This window comes from Dasypus novemcinctus, chromosome 10 (assembly GCF_030445035.2).
Source record: "Dasypus novemcinctus isolate mDasNov1 chromosome 10, mDasNov1.1.hap2, whole genome shotgun sequence".
Classification (NCBI taxonomy): Eukaryota; Metazoa; Chordata; class Mammalia; order Cingulata; family Dasypodidae; genus Dasypus; species Dasypus novemcinctus.
The window spans coordinates 7,679,648-7,699,698 of NC_080682.1; the positions used below are offsets into that span (position 1 = coordinate 7,679,648).

At 39.0% G+C, this 20,051-nt stretch overlaps 1 protein-coding gene across 1 annotated transcript in view; it reads right to left on the reverse strand.

The window, feature by feature from the left end:
• The window catches only part of TOP6BL (TOP6B like initiator of meiotic double strand breaks), a 124,197-nt gene that overhangs the window by 11,754 nt on the left and 92,392 nt on the right, over positions 1 to 20,051 (reverse strand). Inside the window, exons 8-12 of the mRNA XM_071217858.1 lie at positions 17,317 to 17,464; positions 11,319 to 11,465; positions 7,460 to 7,581; positions 5,539 to 5,649; positions 3,792 to 3,890 (exon numbers count right to left, since the gene is read on the reverse strand). Of these exons, the coding sequence (XP_071073959.1) occupies positions 3,792 to 3,890; positions 5,539 to 5,649; positions 7,460 to 7,581; positions 11,319 to 11,465; positions 17,317 to 17,464 (627 nt within the window). The remainder of the gene's footprint in view (positions 1 to 3,791; positions 3,891 to 5,538; positions 5,650 to 7,459; positions 7,582 to 11,318; positions 11,466 to 17,316; positions 17,465 to 20,051) is intronic.

Genomic DNA, 20,051 nt, shown 5'->3' on the forward strand with positions numbered 1-20,051 from the left:
CTCTTATGGTACCTTCAGTTGGACTTTCCATGGCCGTGGGACTGTAAACGTTTACCCCAAATAAATCCCCTTTATAAAAGCTAACAGATTTCTGGTACTTTGCATCAGCACCCCTTTGGCTGACTAATACAGCTACTGTAAGAGGTTTTGTTTTTTCAATTTCCAATAGTTTATTATTAGAATATAGCAATATAATTGGGTTTTGTATACTGAAATTATACACAGCAACTTTGATAAGTTAACATTAGTTCTAGCAGCTTTTTTTGGTTAATCCTTTAGGATTTTCTGCATAGATGATCATGTCATCAGTGAATAAAGAGAATTTTATTTCTTTCTTTCCCATCTGGATGACTTTTATTTCTCTGTTTTGTTTTGTTTTGTTTTGTTTTTTCACTGTTAGAACCTCTAGTACAATACTAAAAAGAAGTAGTGGGAGCAGAAATACTTGCCTTGTTCTTAATTTTAGGAGGAAGCATTTAGTCTTTCACCATTTATATGATGCTAGCTGTAGGGTTTTTGTTGTTGTTGTTTTTGGAAGTTACCCTTTATCAGTTTGAGGAAGTTCTATTCCTACTTTGCTGAGAGTTTCTATTAGGAATGGATGTTGAATTTTGTCAAATTCTTTTTAAGTATTTATCGAGAAAATATATGCTTTTTCTTTTTCAATCTGTTAATATGGTGAATTACATTAATTTCCTAATGTTAAACTAATCCCACATTTCTGGGATAAACCTGATTTCATGACATATTATCCATTTATTTATATACTGTTGGATTTGCCTTGCTAAAATTTTGTTAAGAATTTTTGCATCTAAGTTCTTGAAAGACATTGGTCTATAGTTTTTTGTTTGTTTGTTTCTTGTAATGTCTTTCTCTAGTTTTAGTATCAAAGCAATGCTGGCCTCATAGACTGTGTTGGATGTTTTTATTCTTCAATTTTTTTGAAGAGTTTGTATAGAATTTACAATAATTCTTTCTTAAATATTTGGTAAAACTTACCAGTGAAGCCATCTGGACCTGGAGTTTTAGTTTTGGTAAGGGTTTTTTCTTTTTTCACCTTTGTTGTTTATTTGTTTTTGAGATATAATTCACATAGCATAAAATCCACCATTTAAAGTATACAATTCCAATGGTTTTTAGTATATTCATTGTATTGTGTAACCGTCCTCACCATGTAATTCCAGAACATTTCTATTACTCCCAAAGAAACCCTGTACCCTTTAATAATCATTCCCCATTCCTCCTCCTGCCAGTGTCTGACAACCACTAATCTACTTTCTATCTCTATGGATTTGCCTTTTCAAGGAATTTAGTAAGAATGGAATCATATAATATGCTGCCTTTTGTGTCTGGCTTTACCACTGGTTTTAACCAATTTGATTATGATGCACCTTGATGTAGCTTTCTTTGTGGTTCTTGGGGTTAGTTGAGATTCTTTGATCTGCTGGTTTATAACTTTATCAAATTTGGAAACTTTTCAGCCAACTATTTCTTCATTTCCCCCTCCTTCAGGGTCTCCAATTACTCATATACTAGGTTATCTGAAACTGTCCCATATTTCACTGGCATTTTGTTATTTTCTTTTACTCTTTTTTATTTTTGTGTCTCATTTTCTACGGTTTCTATTGTCATGTCTTTTTCCTTAAATATCTAATCTGCCATTAGCCCCATCTAGTGTAATATTCATGTCAAGTGTTACAGCTTTCATCTCTAAAAGTTTGCTTTTGGGTCTTTTTTACATCTCTACATAATAGGTCCAATCTTTCCTCTAGTTATAAAACTGTTTTAAAGTCTTTGTCTACTAATTCTATTTGCTGTGTCAATTCTGGACAGTTTTGATTGATTGATTGATTGATTTTTATCCTCATTATGGCTTGCATTTCCTTGCTTCTTAGCATGCCTATTAATTTTTTATTAGACATATTATAGGTTTATAGAAAAATCATGCAAATGCCAGTTCATTTTTAATGGACGCCAATCATTGTGAATTTTACCTTGGTAGGTACTGGATATTTTTGTATTCTTATATTGTTGAACTTTGTTCTCTGATGCCATTGAGTCACTTGGAAATGGTTACTTGTGGGGCCTTTCTTCTGTTTTTAAGATTTGTTAGGTAGGACAAGAGGAATGTTTACTACACGTTTAATTTTTTCTTACTCCTTTGGCAAGATCCATCTTACTGATAGAGCATCAGTGATGTGGCTCAACTGATAGAGCACCCGTCTACCATATGGAGGATCTGGGGTTCTATCCCCAGGGACTCCTGATCCATGTGGTAAGCTGGCCCACGCTCAGTGCTGCCGTGTGCAAGGAGTGCTGTGCCACACAGGGGCGCCCCCCACACGCAAGGAGTGTGCCCCTCAAGAAGAACTGCCCTGCATGAAAAAAGTGCAGCCTGCCTAGGAGTCTTGCCACACACACGGAGAGCTGACACAGCAAGATGACGCAACGAAAAAGAGACACAGTTTCCCAGTGCCACCAGATAATGCAAGCAGACGCAGAAGAACACACAGAGAATGGACACAGAGAGCAGACAATGGGGTGGGAGTGGGGGAATGGGAGAGAAATTAATAAAATAAATCTTAAAAATAAAAGATCCATCTTACTACTCTACCTGACGCTCTGCAAATTATGAGGTTTTCCTCTCTGGTTGATGGGAAAAGACACTCTTCTGGGTCCTGTTTAACTCTGCGTAATATTCCCTCTAATCCTTTTGGATGGTTCTTTCCCTGGATAATTTCCTCAGAGGAATGAAGTGATCAGTACTCAACTGAATAACAGAGGGGGAGCTGCTGCTGCCTATCTCCAAAATTGCCTCTGTGCACAGCTCCCTCTTCTCTGGTACTCTGCCCTGAAAACTTTAGCTGCTTGGCATGCCTGGATTCCCAGCTCTGTCTCCTCAACTCAAGGAGACCACTGGCCTCTGCCAGGTTCCCTTTCCTTGTTATATCTCTCAGGGATGACTATCCCTTTCACTGTCTGACATCCAGTGTCTTGAGAGGTATTGTTTCATATGTTGTATCTGGATTTTTGGTTCTTTTAAGCAGGAGGGTAAATGTATTCCTCATTATTCCATCTCAGTCAGAAGTTATTTATAATAATTTTACCCTTCATCTCTCTTATTTACTCATCCTGTATTTAATTCCAGAAAAGTCATTCTTATTGATTAGAGACAAGAAAGCCAGAAAAGGGGAATTCAATTGGACTACCAGCTATACCTGGAATGTGGGGATATATTGAATTTCTTAGCTATGATTTCCCCTCATCCATTAGAGGATACTATCACAAAGCGAGCGAAAACCATTTGACTTCCTGGAGGCTAGAAACCCTAACTAATACAACCTGAGATCTCCAGTATCCAAAAACACAGAAAGATAAAAATGTGGTTTGATTAGGTAAGACTAAACATAGAATTCCATCATATTATCACCATTATAGTAGTGGCTATGTGCTTAGCACTTTACATACATTACCTTATACAAAACTTATAACAATCTTTTTCATTAAGTATAATTCTTATTTTGCTAACAAAGAAACTAAGGCTTAGAGAAATTAAATAACTTCCCCAATAATACTGTACAGCTCATTAGTGGCAGAGATGGAATCCAAGCCATGTCTAATCATGCTGTTAACCACCATGTGATACTGTATTCCATGAAGTTTTTCTGAAGCACAGGCTTTCTCGCTAAATTGTACAACCTAAGGCACTTAAACCTACCCATTCTGTATTTAGGATTCCCCTGAATCAGTATGGACGTTTTCACCAACGTCGTGATTACTACTTCACTTACCTGCTTTACTTTACATGAACAGTGGTGAAGAAATCGATGCTGAATGATGTCATGAAATGCTCTGTGCAGTTTGGTCCCAAACTCTTGCGTGTCAGATGCCTAAAATGGGCCAGAGATAGATTGTGCTGAGTTTCAGTCCTGTAAAAAATCCAAGAGGGAAGTGCTCACAGGAAGTTTATATGAGGAGAGGATGAGGCAAATAGGAAGGCAAACCATTGCCATCCTTCCTGCTCTGCTAGGAGTTTCCTTAGTCCCTAAGGCAGGAGAGGTAGAAAGAAGGCCTTGGATACTTGGTATGAGGTAGACAGCTGTGGTTCCTAGATATCTTCCCATTTTTGTCATCTAACGAAGGTCCTTCAAAGAAAGGCTTTTTTTTCCTGCCTCTACAGGAGATAAATATCCCAGAAATCATCTGTTTATGAAGGGATTATGTAAACTGTGCCCCTCTAAAACAAGTTCCAATAGAGCAGAGATTCCACTGAATGACTGAGGCTGATGTGAGAACTTCCCCCTTCCCCACTATAAGCTTTTTGAAAAGGAGCAAAATAATACATTTTACACCTATAGGGAATGACAGGCACTCAACCACTGAGGGAATAGCAGGCACTCAGCCACAGAGCTTTATCTGTTCCCCTTAATATAGTTTCCTTCTCACTACCACATGGCCCAGAATGTGGAAGCTATATGAAATGCCCAAGTTTTTAAAGTGTTTGTACTGTTTGAGCTGGTAACTCCACATATTTATTCTAGGAAATAATTCAAAGAAGCAAAGTATCACAAAAAGGTATTAACTGAAGCATTATTTATAATGGTTAAAAGAATATAAACAATGTAAATACGCATTAGGGAAAGGGTTTGTTAAATGAGATTAAACCAACATAGTAGAATACTGGGTGACCAATAAAAAATTCCAAGAATGTTGAGACAGGGAAACATGTCAAATTATACATGAAAATTGAGAAGTTTTATTATAGATAATTATATAATTATATTATAGATAATTATATAATATTATATGTGAGAAATAATATGCAAAAATTGAAAATTACAATGATTAAACATTAAATATTCTTGTAAATTTTTTGTATGTTATACTATTTTTTCAAAGAAAAAATTACAAAAATGAAGCAACAGGTATGAAAACAATGGGTTACCCCACTGATAATGACTATTGGTCATTGCATCTCCTAAAAGGAAGGAAAGAAACCAACATTTATTGAGAACCTACCATATACCATGTACTTTCATATTTAGCGCTCACCCTCACAACAAGGTACAACTGTTTTTTCCAGTCTATAGATGAAGCTCAGAAAGGTTAAGTACAGGCCTCGGTTCACATATTAAGTAAATGAGTCAGGATTTGAACCCAGCCTCTGATTCTAAAACTCTTTATAGCATTTTGCACTGCCAAATACATGTAGTGCTCAAGGCTACTCATTATTTCCAAAGTACTTTGTCACCATGAGATAGCAGAACATTTTTTGACAAGGAAATGGGAATCACTGACCTAATCCTATTTCTAGTTGTAACTCGCTGTGTGACCTACAGAAGGCAGAAATCTTAAATAATGTGTTTTCTCTATTCAGTAACAGATATTTCTTCAAACACTTACCATAGGCCTGGTACTATATAGTATCACAATAGGATCAAATGAAATAATGTTTCTGATAGCACTGTACATATTACTAAGGGCACCAGAATGTCATTAAAATTCTGGTACTTTCGGCATCCCCAATCTCCTACTTACTTGAAAGGCCTGGAGACACATTTTTCGGAAGCTGCTGCTGGTGCTTCCAGTTACAATACTCATGATGGAATTCAGAGACACTGAGAGTGAGGCCTGAAGTTTCTGATGAGCCTAGGAAACATAAAGAATAAGGAGAGAGTCTGTATTTTATAGTGCACAATCCCAAGCAGCTGGTTCAGAGAATCCCAAAAGGGGCCAAGAATTTCAGTCAAAGCAGGATTTCAACAATTCTTCCCCCCCGCCATCAATAATACTTATGGAGACTATGACATATAGAGGACATGTACATATTGAAATATATCAAAGAAATGTTCTCCCTTTCGTATAGATGACTTGATACAGACACAAGATAGGCAATAAGAGACTGGGCAATTAAAACAGATAAACTTACTATTTATAAACAAAAAGCTTCACATTTTGTCATTTTAGTGTGGTTATTTTTTCTCTGAAAGGGGGTCCATATGAAGTAAGAAATGTATTACCCAAAGTACACAAGATGGAGGAATTCAGAAAGTTAGGTAAGGAGAAAGTGATGTTTTAAAGAATTAGGAACATTGAGGAACAACAAAAGATTTAGTGAAACAGTAGAGAGTTCTGTTTTAACATTGTAAGTCAATAGCTGTGAATAAAGCATGTATTTTACTTAGAATACAAAACTAATCAAGACAGTGTTTTCAGAGTTCATTATGTGAATCCCTTGTTTTACATTGCAGGTCAATATAAATACAGAGCAGGGAAGCGGACTTGGCCCAGTGGTTAGGGCGTCCGCCTACCACATGGGAGGTCCAAGGTTCAAACTCCAGGCCTCCCTGACCCGTGTGGAGCTGGCCCACGCGCAGTGCTGATGCACGCAAGGAGTGCCGTGCCACGCAGGGGTGTCCCCGCTTAGGGGAGCCCCACGCGCAAGGAGTGCGCCCCATAAGGAGAGCTGCCCAGCGCGAAAGAAAGTGCAGCCTGCCCAGGAATGGCATTGCACACACGGAGAAATGACACAACAAGATGACGCAACAAAAAGAAACACAGATTCCCATGCCGCTGATAAGGATAGAAGTGGTCACAGAAGAACACACAGCAAATGGACACAGACAGCAGACAACTGGGGGGGAGGGGAGAGAGAAATTTAAAAATAAATAAATAAATACAGAGCAGTGGGCAAGCATGTATTTTAGTGTTTTTTTTTTTTTAATATTTATTTATTTCTCTCCCCTCCTCGCCCCCACCACGGTTGTCTGTTCTCTGCGTCTATTTGCTGTGTCTTCTTTGTCCGCTTCTGTTGTTGTCAGTGGCACGGGAATCTGTGTTTCTTTTGGTTGCGTCATCTTGTTGTGTCAGTTCTCCATGTGGGCGGCGCCATTCCTGGGCAGGCTACACTTTCTTTCGCACTGGGCGGCTCTCCTTATAGGGTGCACTCCTTGCACGTGGGGCTCCCCTACGTGGGGGATACCCCTGCGTGGCATGGCACTCCTTGCGTGCATCAGCACTGTGCATGAGCCAGCTGCACATGGGTCAAGGAGGCCTGGGGTCTGAACCGCGGACCTCCCATATGGTAGACGGAAGCCCTCACCACTGGGCCAAGTCTGCCGCTCTTTAGTTAGTTTTTGAAACTTATCTAGAAGTGTGGGTGTGAAAGGAAGACATAGATAAGAAGCAGGTCCATTACCAGTCACTTTTTCTAACTATTATTTCTGTCCTTATTTACCCAAACCTACCTACTAGGAGGTAAAGATAAGCAAGCTGGTTACAGTGACCCATCTAAGTTAAAGCTTGAGTTCATAGGTTAGATGCAGTGTATAAGAACATCCCACAGGTCAGAAGAGGAGAGGAAGAGCCATTAGGGGAAGAAGGCCACTCCAGCCCTGCCTGTTGAGCTATCTTTTCCTTAGAGCAGGTAGAAGAAGGGAAGTTGTAGATCTCTTATTACCTTGGTAGCCTGGTGATGCTGCTCCAAGGCCTGGTCCACAGTGATCTGGACAGAATCTTGTACCACTCTGTGACTCTCCATGAGGATGGCATTGAGATGAGTTGTGAGCAAAGTGTGAACTCCTAAGGGGAAAGAGAATGTTGATGAGTTTGGATGACCACTTCAAGATGGTTGTTAAGTGCTCTGAGTCAGGGTTTGGGATTGAGAAAGATATCTTTTGGAAGAGAAGGTCACATCTACCTGTCTACAAATTACTTTTATTAGACAAAAACTCCAGCAACTTACAAACCCACCTAATTCTCACTTACAAATGAAAGAAAGCTCAAGAAAATTAAAGTGAAGAATCATGTAGCAGTTTGATATGGTTATGAATTCCAAAAACAGATATTGGATTATGCTTGTAGTCTAACCTTTACCTGGACACCAAGGGGTGGGGACTCACAGATAAAAGGCATGGCAAAGGACAGAGTTGGCGATTTCTGATGTTAAGAGTTTGATGCTGAAGACCCGGGAAGTCAGCACACAAAGGAGAGAGAAGCCAGCCCCAGGAAGGAAGGAACCTTGAAGCCAGAGAAAAGCAAGCCCAAGAACGTAGGAACCAGGAAGCCTGAACCCTTGCTGACATTGGCAGCCATCTTGCTCCAGATAGACTTTGGTGAGGAAGTAACTTATGCTTTATGGCCTGGTATCTGTAAGCTCCTACCCCCAAATAAATACCCTTTATAAAAACCAACCACTTTCTGCTTTTTTGCATTAGCATCCCTTTGACTGACTAATACAAATGACATTATTTATATTTAAAGAAACAAATGAAGGACGCTGTTTAGTTCATACCAGAAACAGAAATGAATACAGCATATTGTAAAAATGATACTGGTGACTCGCAAAGGAGAAGAGAAGAGAAGAGAAAAAGGACAAAGGACAGCCCCCGGAGAGTATCTAAACCTGCTTCATTCTAGCTACCAGCAGTGTGCCAGTCTCTTCAGATGTGCTAAGGTAAAGAAAAGGTTGAGACCACTGTCATATATCAAATTTAAGACTCACAGAGGCCGCTTTCAGAACTCCTGGGTTAAGAACCTTTTTGAAGTGGGATTATCTCATAAAATAACCACAGGTACCACTACATAGCATCATTCAGAAAAGCTAATATGTGAAAGCAGTGGGCAAAATGTGTCATCAAATAATAGTTTACCATTTAATAATCTTGATGCAGGAAACAAACTTACTTCTGAATTAACCTTTCTTTTTTCAGTGATTTTTTTCCTACTCTGTACTAGGGAGTCTATTCAAAGATTTATGGTAAGGCAGCCTAAAATTGACTGGCTTTTCTCAGGACTGCATTAAAAATGCAAGCCAGAAGGAACATTTTCTACCACAAGACACCATGATGCTTCTCTGGTAGGGAAGCTCAAAAGTTTAAATAGGGTCACTTCTACAACTAACTAGTGGTGATCAAGTCACTTCACTTTGGTATGTAAAATGGTTTTATACCACATTAGTGTTATCTGGATTACTATCTTCTATTATTCAAGCCTAAGAATAGCCTCACAAAATCAGTAGACCCCTTTTGAAAGGAGAGATTTAATTAAAAAGCCAAAAGTTCATTCCTAAAACTGCTGATACCACCAGATGTTTTCACATTGTGGAAAATAATGAGTTAATCATAGAAAAGTTACCATAACAAGGTGGGCTGAAGGCCAATCAAATGATTTTTAAGACACATGGAAACAGACTATAGTTCTGCACAATCTGTGTCCTAAAAGAAGAATGTCAGGAGAAAGCTTTCGAAGATATAAAAAGAGGCAAAGGAGAAGGTAAATTTAGTATATCCATATCTATTTATATCTACATCTACATCCACATCTCTACCTACCCTCAATTTACATCTGCTTCACAGGCTAGTCCTAACCTAGCAGATACGTAAAGAGATTTAAAAAGCCAATTAATATGTTTACTAATGCAGTGATGGGTTTCATTTTAATCCAATACTGAGTTCAATGACTGAGATACTGCAGCCCTCAGACTGAAGCTAAACAGAATTGTGTAAATTATCACAGTACTCTAAGAATGATAGGTAGCACTGGTATCTGAGAAATGTGAATTCTTAAGGTATGGTCAATCAAAAGAACTCAGAACATGGTATCAGGCTCTGGATTACTCTAGAGAAGATTGAACAAATATTCCCTCAAGCAGACCTAACAAAACAAACTATCCCTGTCAGAAGATAGCAGATCTTAAGTCTTGAAAAGGTCCTTAGACTTGAAGGGACTTTGATATCACCTAGTCAACAATCTCATGTTAAAGACATATAAAAGGAAGCTCAGATGATTGACGAGACTTGCTCCCCCAAAATCATTCAGGAAATTGGCAGTAGAGCTAAAATTAAACCCATGTCTCCTGTTTTTAGCTTGAAATCCTTTCCATAATACCAAGCAGACTCTGCTTATGTGGGCCTTGGCCACTTAACAACCTCTGGCATCCTCACCTTGAACACCCTTGCTGGAAGCCTCATTAGTTTCGGGTACTTCTATTTTCTCATTCCCCAGGTCGTTAATCAGTGAACAGGAGGGTGACAGAGAACACCAGCTCCTCTAATAAATAGTTGCAAGTCATGCCCAGGAAAGCAGTGCTCCTCTCCCGGAGAGTATATATGCATTGGGAAACGGTAGGAGAGGCGCAGAGGGGAGCAGAGTAGGTATCAGACTATGTGTGCTCTTCTGATGCTGGGATTGTAAGTTGTCTCATGTCTTTTACAATATAGTGGGAGGAGAAACCCCAAACAGAACTAGATGCTTAGACAGTAGAGTCCCAAGATAAAGAGAAAAGAGAAAACAAACATACCAAGAGCACCAAAAGGGAGGCTTATAAACTTTTCCCCAAACTTTAATAAACTGTTTCTCCTCCTTACTCTCCAAAAAGTTTAGGAGGACATTGAGAAACATTTAAATTTACATTCCAGGGTTTATTGGATTAAAATGCATAAGCCAACTCTAGCTCACAGTCAGTGGTTTTCAAACTTTAGTATATATAAAAACTACCTGAGAATCTAGTTTAAAATTTAGATTCTTGAGCCATGTGAATTAATCATGGGCCCAGGAAGCTGCAAATTTTCAGACTCCAGGTGATTTGGATGCATGTGCTTCATATGCCACAAATTGAAAGCACTGCTTTAGCTCTAATAAAGGGAATCTTTCTGATAACAGGTTATTACCCATCTGATAGATAAACACAAAAGAAGCCCCCTTGAACACCTGAGCCAGTACAATTTCTTCCATTCCAGAGGTCTGTGTGACACTCACTTAAAGCCAACACACTCCCATAACCCCTCATGTTGTTTTTGAGATAATATGCCAAAGTCAGGCAAGGCTGATTATAATTCTTGGTTCCATCTGGAAAGGCAGTGTGGTTATGGACTGGTCTTAAGACTGGTTGCAAATTAGAATCACCTGGGGAACTTTAAAACCATACCTGAGCCCCTCCTCAATCCAAAACTAGAATCTCTGGGAGTGGGGCCTAAACACTTTTAAAAGAAGTTCTCCAGGTAATATATTGTGTATCTAAGGTTGAGAATCACTGATCTAAGGGGATATATTCTGTAGAGAGCATTATAGGAAATATCTGCTGATTCCTGGCCAACCAAATCTAAGAATGTCGTCATTGTGATGCAACAAGATACAGATATTTTTCATAGAGTAAATAATTTTAAAAAATTTATTTAAGTAAGGGTTTTCATTGAAATTCTTTATTCTATAGAAATACATATATAGCCATAATTCAGACATATGCATCATACAAAGTTTCTTTATTCCCTTTGTATTTAAGGGCCTCCAAAAGGGCAACTCCATTTTCTGATACATACCCCAGAGTTCCATTTGCTGAACTGGAAACCCACTTTGGAAATCCACAAAGAGAAAAAGCAGCAGAGTTTGTCCCTGAGGGTCCATTTTATGAGACTGATCCCCCTCATTGGATTTCACATGATAACTCACATCTGGAAGCACCAAATCTAAAGAACAAGGTATTACACAGTGTTCTAAAGTAAGAAAAGCCCTCAAAATGCTAAGTGACTAAAGAACCTATACCTCGAGCAAAGAGAGATTCAATCACCTTCCCTCCTGAACCCATTTATCTAGTCACATGATGGAAGCAGGTGACACACAGGAAGTGTATAAAAATAACAACTGGGTTTATAAAATGCAAATCAAATCGTATTCCTTTTGCATTTACTGAGCAAATACTATATATTAAGTTCATTTATTTTATTTATCTCTCCCTACCCCCTCATTGTTTGCATTTGCTGCATCTGTTTGTCTTCTTTGTTTCTTTAGGAGGCACTGGGAACCGAACCCTGGACCTCTGATGTAGGAGGGAGGCACCTAATCATTTAAGCCACCTCTGTTCCCTGCTTTGTGTCTCCCGTTATGTTTTATCTCTTGTGTCTCTTTTTTTTCCTCGTGTCTCTTGTTACATTAACCTGTTGTGTCAGCTTGCCATGCTTGCCTGTTGTGCTAGCTCACTGTCTTTTTTAGGAGGTACAGGGAACCAAACCAAGAACCTTCTATGTGGTAGGCAGGAGCCCAATTGCTTGAGCCACATCTGGTTTCCTCATTTATTCTCTGTGCAACTTTCTGAGGTAGGTATTGCTTGTAAGAGGCAGAGGTCAGACTCAAACCTCAGTAAGGATAACAACTAACTTGTATCCAAGGTATCATATTAAATTCTTTGCACATTCTGCCCCAATTGAGATGATAGAGAAACTACATGGCTTAGCCCTCTCACAGAAAACTTTGAATAATCAATAAGAACTGGAAGCAGTGCCCACATGAGTGCCTGCATGGCGAGCCGAGTGACTGCTTGAGTGCCTGCATGGTGAGCCAGTGCCCATGTGGTGAGTCAGTGCCCGCGTGGTAAGCCAGTGCCTGCGCAATGAGTCACATAACAAGATGATGAAGCAACAAAAGAGAGACAAAGGGGAGAGTCAAGGTAAAGCAGAACAGAGATCAGAGACCAGGAACTGAGGTGGTGCATCAAAGGTCCCCAGGATCGAATCCTGGCAAATCGTAGAGGAAACAGACGAGAAGACAAAAAGAGAAACAGATACAGAAGATCACGCAGTGAATGGACACAGACAGCAAAAACAGCAGGGCAGGGGAGGGGAAAAAAAAAGAACTGGTAGAAACATCTTTATCAAAGCTCCAGAAAACAGTTAAAGAACTGCAGTAACAAGGTGAGTGTCAAATCAAGAAAATGGCTACTTAAAAGCAGTAAGATCTCATGGTGCCTTGGATAGCTGCCCCAGGGTAGCTGCTCCCTGCAGGGAGCAGAGTAGCCCTTATTCACATACTGGGAGCATATATGTCTGGCCTAATCTATTCACTGTCCCAGAACTTGCCCGCACGTAGAAGGCAGCTGAATGAGCTCCCCTACAGTATTCTATAGGAGAGCAGTCAAGTCATGCTGCTTGGGGTAGGACATACAATTCAGTGCCCAGGACCATGAGGAAATTGTGTCCTAGGGAAGAGGGGACATTCTTATCCATGTAAACAGGGGAATTTCTAGGGCCACATGCACATGTCCAAGACAAGACACGCATGCAGAGAAGACCAAGGAAGACCCTATTCTTTGGCCTGGAGCTATTCTCTAAAATCTCTGTATGGAAAAGCTCTGAAGAAGAGCTCTTGCACAGGTCAATCTGCAAAGACTGGGAAATGTGTTTTCTAGTTTTTCTTTTTCTTTTTCCTTTGTTAGCTCTGAGCATTCAAGGAAAGTCCTGTCATAACACTAGCTATATAGAAGCTAAAAGAACAGAGAACCCAGAGCCTAAATTCAAGCAATAACATATTAAAATATCAAAATTTCCAGGTTTCAACAAGATTACAAACATGCAAAGAAGAAGACTAAAGCATTAGAAACCTTCAATAAGAGGACCAGACCCAAGACATAACAACAAAAGACTTAAAAAAATAGTTCTAAATATCCTCAAAGAGTTAAAGGAAAACATGGATAAAAACTAAACACAAAGAGGATATTAACAGAAATGGAAATTATGAGAAGGAACCAAATAAAGCTGAAGACACTATAATAGAAATTCAAAATTCCCTAAAGGGGTTCAGCAGTAGAGTGGAGCTTGCAGAAGAAAACATCAGTGAACTTGAAAGATAATTGAAATCATCCAGTCTGAGGAGCAGAAAGACAAAAGAATGAATAAAAGTGAATAGAGCCTGAGGACCCTGTAGGATACTATCAACATGACAATATAACATTGTGGGAGTTTCGGAAGGAGAAGAAAGGGCAAGAAAGGCAGGAAGACTATTCAAAGAAATAATAGCTGTAAACTTCCCAAATTTAATGAAGATGTAACTATACACTCAAGATGCTTACCATACTCCAAATAGGATAAACCCAAATAGAACTACATAGTGGCATATTATAAGCAAACTTCCATGCCAAAGATAAACAGAGAATCCTGAAAGCCACAAGATAGAAGCAACATGTCACATACAAGGGTGACTCAAGATTGAGTGCCTAGTTCTCATCAGAAACCATGGAGGCAAGAAGGCAGTGGGCAGACATACCTAAAGTGCTGAAAGCAAGAAATTGTCAACCAAAAATTCTATATTCAGCAAAACTGGCTTTCAAAAATTAAGGTGGGATTAAGACATTTTCAGATAAACAAACGCTGAGGGTCTTCTTCACCACTAGACCAGACCTGAAAGAACACTAAAGTCAGTTCTGCAGGTTGAAAGGAAAGGACACTAGACAATTGACTGAAGACACATGAAAAAATAAAGTTCTATAGTAAAGATAATGACATGGGTAAATATAAATACCAGCACTATTTTATCTTTGCTTTGTAACTCCACTTTTTACTTCCAAAGGGTCTAAAAGGCAAATGCACAAAATGTAATGATAAGTTAGTGATTTTAGACTTATAATATATGAACATGTAATTTGTGATAAGAATACAGAGGTGGGGAAACGGACTTGGCCCAGTGGTTAGGGTGTCCGTCTACCACATGGGAGGTCCATGTTTCAAGCCCCGGGCCTCCTTGACCCATGTGGAGCTGGCCCATGTGCAGTGCTGATGCGCACAAGGAGTGCCCTGCCATGCAGGGGTGTCCCCCGCGTAGGGGAGCCCCACGCACAAGGAGTGCACCCCATAAGGAAAAGCCGCCCAGCGCGAAAGAAAGTTCAGTCTGCCTAGGAATGGTGCTGCACACACGGAGAGCTGACACACAAGATGACGCAACCAAAAGAAACACAGATTCCCGTGCCGCTGACAACAGAAGCGGACAAAGAAGAACACGCAGCAAGTGGATACAGAGAGCAGACAAGGGTGGGGGGGGGGGGTTGGGGGAGGGAGGGGAGAAAAATAAATTTTTTAAAAAAATCTTAAAAAAAAAAAAAGGGAAACTGAAAATAGAGTACAGGTTACCAGGGGTAGGAGGCAGAGACAATGAGGAGTTAATGCAAAATCAGTGTATTATTTGGGGTGTTTGGGGTGAAGGGATAATTCTAGAATGGATGATGGTGAAGGTACTGCAACACTGTAAATGTGATTAATCCCACTAAATGGTATGCTTGGGAAGGGTTAGGATGGGAAGATTTATGTTGCATATATATTTCCACAATTTAAAAAAAGAAAGAAACTAAAGATAAAATGACAATTAAATGCAATACATGATACTGGATGCAATCCAAGAATGAAGGAGAAAAGGCTCAAAAGGATGTTACTGGGGTTAGTCGATGTGGCTTAAGCAGTTGAATGCCTGTTTCCCACATGGGAGATCCGGGGTTTGGTTCCCAGAGCCTCCTAAAAACAAAAAGAAACAAACAACAAGCAAACAAAGGAAAAAAATCCACTCAGGTGAACTGATGTGGCTCAGTAGTTGAGAGCCAGCTTCCCACATACAAGGTCCAGGGTTGAATATCCAGTTCTTGTACCTCAAAAAAGAAGGAAAGAAAAGGACATTACTGGAACATAAGAAAAACTGGAATATAGAATGTAAGCTTTATATCAATGTTAAATTTCTTGAACTTGATAACTACATGTAAAAGGATTGCGTAAGTGAATATTCTTGTTCATAGGAAATGTACATGGAAGTATGTGTTCAAAGAGTCTGATGTGTACAACATGCTCTCAAATGTTCTGAAGATGATAGATAGATAGATAGATAGATAGATAGATAGATAGATAGAATGATAAGACAAAGGTGGCAAATGTTGAAATTGGTGGATCTGGTTATCTGGGGGTGGGGTATGCTGGCGTTAAGGATATGTGATTAATATTATTTTTTCAACTGTCCTGTAAGTTTGAAATTGTTTAAAATGAAAAGCTAAAAAAAATTCTTTGCATGTATTATCTCAACATTTAGACTTCACAGTACTATGTGGTAGGACCTATCCCCATGCCCATTTGATAGGTAAGAAAGAGGTACAGAGAGATTAAATACTTTGCCTAATGTGAGACAGTAAGTGATGGAACTTAGTTTCAGTCTTAGGTGGTCTCTAAAATCTGTGCTTTTGAACATGATACTACATGATATTTGTGTTCTCAAGTAATCCACTGCCCTGAGTAAGTTTCTAGCACCTTTATCCTTTAGAATGCAATCAGAACAGTCCCAATTTCCAGATCCAAATAGAGAGGTATCTCCAGGTGCATCCTGGTTCTATCCTTTAGACTAATGAGAGAGGAAAAAGAAGGGACATTTTCTACATTATTCATTTCCAAAGTTAATGGAGCAAGTCCAGGCATCACAAATTGTCAAAAAATGAAGGAAAACAACAAAACCGAAAAAAATAAATGAAAGAGAAAAAGTGATAGGGAAATCCCTAGAGATTCACCTGGGTCAACCCTCTATTACAAAATCCTGATGGCATGATACCGATATGTTAAGACCAAACATTCTTTCCTCAAAAAACCATTTGCCTCTAGAGACCCCATACAAGGAGCCCTCCTCTTAAACCCACCCTCTAAAATAACTACCCACTCAAGAGAAAAGAGCCTTGCCTTGAGGATTACTGCCTAAATGAAGATTCTGTCACCCTCCCAGAGATACTGCCCTGTCCCAGGAGGCTTCAATCTTTTCATACCAGTCACAATCCTATAATACCTCTTCCTTATTAGTCACCTTCTACAGGATTAAAACAACCAGATTATCTACTAAATTTCAATGGAAATTTTTAGCATAAAAATGTAAAAAATGTAAGCCTTCTAGATATCAGCTCATGGTTGCACATTCCTATTTCTCAGTTTTATTTGATGGTCCAGTTATTAACCACCCAACTTTAAGCATGATTCACCCAAAGCTAATGTGGTTAGGTCCTACATGAATATTACAGGAGCTTCTTAGGTTTATTATTATTATGGCCAATACCCCTGCCTTGCATTTATGTGTTTTAATATTTTAAATTTAATTTGGATTAACTCATTTTGTTAGAAAACATGATGTTATTTATCTTCCACAATAATTCAAAGGTATCATTATTCCCTTACTTGCCTTTCTGAAACTCCAGAGTTGAGAGATTAAGGTAAAATAGAAACCCTACAGACAAGTCCCTGGAAGATGAAGGCCTAGTGACTACTTCAAGAAGGCCAAGAATATAGGAGGCAACAGTAGAAGTGAGAGGAGTACCTGCACTAACGTGTAATGCCAAAACAGTCAGGCTCTGATGGGGACTTGACACCTGATTGCTTCACTCCCAGTGGACTCTCAAACTTGGCCAGATCATCCACTCCCCAATCTAAGCCATCAGGTCACGGCTTCCATTTTAAGATACATTTGCTATTCTTATTTACTCTCATTTTTCTGACATTACCCAATTCTTCATTTCTGTGCAAAGAGACTGAGATATACCTTTATCCAAGTTTGGATCCAAATTAGGTACCATATACAAGTGGTATTTCTTCCAGTCTATGAAATAAGAGGTATCTTTGAAGATAGTAACTGGCTGCTCCTGGCTTGAAAATATCAGAGGTAGACCTGAAGGTCCATATAGAAATATGTATAGTTGCTAAAGAAAACTGCCCAATTTTCATTCCTAATGACTATTCATGTGTATAAAACAAACATAACACTGACATGGTTCACACTCCTGGAAATAAACAAATGTGCTAGGCAATTACATATTAAGCCTTTTTCACACCAAAGGTAAGTGTGAGGCACCAGAGATGGAGCCATTAGAATCCCCAGAAATGTATTCTGGGATTAATGAGTGTTAGCTACAGGCACAGCTTATTTATTCATTCGATTCATTTGATCATAGATTAAAGTAGCACCATGGGCCAAACACTATGCTAAATTCTGGGGATATGAAATGAATATCTAGATTTAATAATCTACCTTCAAGATTATCATTTTGAAGAATGGGAGACAGAAATTGTAAACTGTAATACAATGTGATGCATGCTAGAATAGAAGTATATAAAAAGGAATATTTTCCAGAAGTAATTGAGTATATTCAGGTTGAGAAGAAAGCTCCCCTTTCTCTTCCCTAATCCTATTCTTTAATCAAGACAAAGGAAGGCAGACCCTGAAATGGATTCCATCTTCTGATTTTCCATTCCCACTCTCTTTCCTTTTAGCCCAGAGTTTCTCAACTTTGAAACAGCTGACATTTGGGGCTGGATAATTCTTAGTAGTGGGGGACTGTCCTGTGCATTGTAGGATATGAGGCAGCACCTGGGGCTTCTGTCCACCAGATGCCAGTAACACCCTTGTCCCCAGTCATGATAACCGAAAGTGTCTTTAGACATTGCCAAATGTCTCCTGGGGTAAAGTTGCCCCTGTTTGAGAACCACTGCCTAGCCTTTTTCATTGCTTGAACCCAAAACTGAAGAAACAAACCAGAATATGTACTTTCCTTCATTTTCCTTTGTTTTCATCCTCTTTCTTACAGGGTAAACATGTAACTATGTTTATTAACTGTGAAGATTAAAATTCTTACCAAGTAGGCACTGAGTCATTATGGAAAGTCATATTAAAACAAAAGAAGGCAGGGGCCATAAATGAAGTCTCCATAAGAAACCTCTGAAGGTATTATTAACACATGAGCTAAGGTTTTTTTTTTGTTTTGTTTTGTTTTTTTTTTAATTTTTTTATTTTTTATTGACTTTGTAATAATATTACATTAAAAATATATATGTGAGGTCCCATTCAACCCCACCCCCCCACCCCCCCTCTCCCCCCCCCCAACAACCATGAGCTAAGGTTGACAGGGTCACTGTTTAGGGCCAGAAGTATCTGAGTCATTTCAATCTTAGAATGAGAAGGGACTGTGTGAAGAGTTAAAATGTGCTTTTTTTTTTTTTTTAGAGTTAGAAGCAATTTATTAAAAGTGAGAAAACAAACAGAGCCTTTTGTTTTTAACAATACTTATAATTCATAGTTTTCTAAGGGTAACAGGAAATAAAAAAATCTTGTTGCTTTGGATGTCCTTATTTAACCCACATATGGCTCTGATTTGTTCTGCTACTCTTGAGTTATAAGATTTTCTAATGTCATCAAAATATTTCCCACATCACAAAGACTCAATAATGGAGAGGTTCCCATGACTTCTGATGGCTATATAATGGTTTTCATTTTAATATGATTTATGTTAGAGGTTTAAACCATTTTTCAAATCAGTAGCACTAACCTGATTTCTCTAATTCAGTTTTCCTTTTCACTGAAAGAAGACTGAGTGTATACGTGTCTGTTTACTGCAAGAAATATTTTATAATGGGACACAGCTATAATTATGAATGTGTAAGGAGAATTTATTTGATTTTTTAAAATCTGAGGGTTTCTTTATTTCACCTTCATTTATTTCTTTTTAAAATATATTTATATATATTATCAGAAAAGTCGTAAGCTTACAAAACAATCATGCATAACATGCAGAATTCCCATTCATCACCCCTTGTGACTATCTTTTATCTGGATTGTTTAAAACATTACTTTTATTTTTTTAGGATTTTTAAAAAATTTCTCTTCCCCTCCCCCTGCCAGTTGTCTGCTCTCTGTGTCCATCCGTTGTGTGTTCTTCCGTTGTCTGCTTATATTCTTGTCAGCAGCACCAGGAATCTGTGACTCTTTTTGTTGCATCATCTTGCTGCGTGAGCTCTCCACATGTGCGGTGTCACTCCTGGGCAGGCTGCACTTTTTTCGAGCTGGGTGGCTCTCCTTACAGGGTGCACTCCTTGCGTGTGGGGCTCCCCTACACGGGGGACACCCCTGTATGGCATGGCATTCCTTGTGCACATCAGCACTGCGGATAGGCCAGCTCATCACATGGGTCAGGAGGCCCTGGGTTTGAACCCTGGACCTCCCATGTGGTAGGCGGATGCTCTATCCATTGAGCCAAATCCCCTTCCCTAAAACATTTACATTTAATATGATTACTGCTAAGGCTGGGTTTAAATCTACCCTTTTGTTCTCTGCTTCCTGTATTTCCTCTTTTCTGTCCAATTTTGGGTTAACTGAATATTTTTTATGGTTCCATTTTATGTGCATTTTTGGCTTATTTGTTAAAACTCTTTGTTGAATTAATTTAAGAGTAGCTATAGGCTTGGCTTTATAGTATACATTTTTAATTTATCACTGTCTCCCTT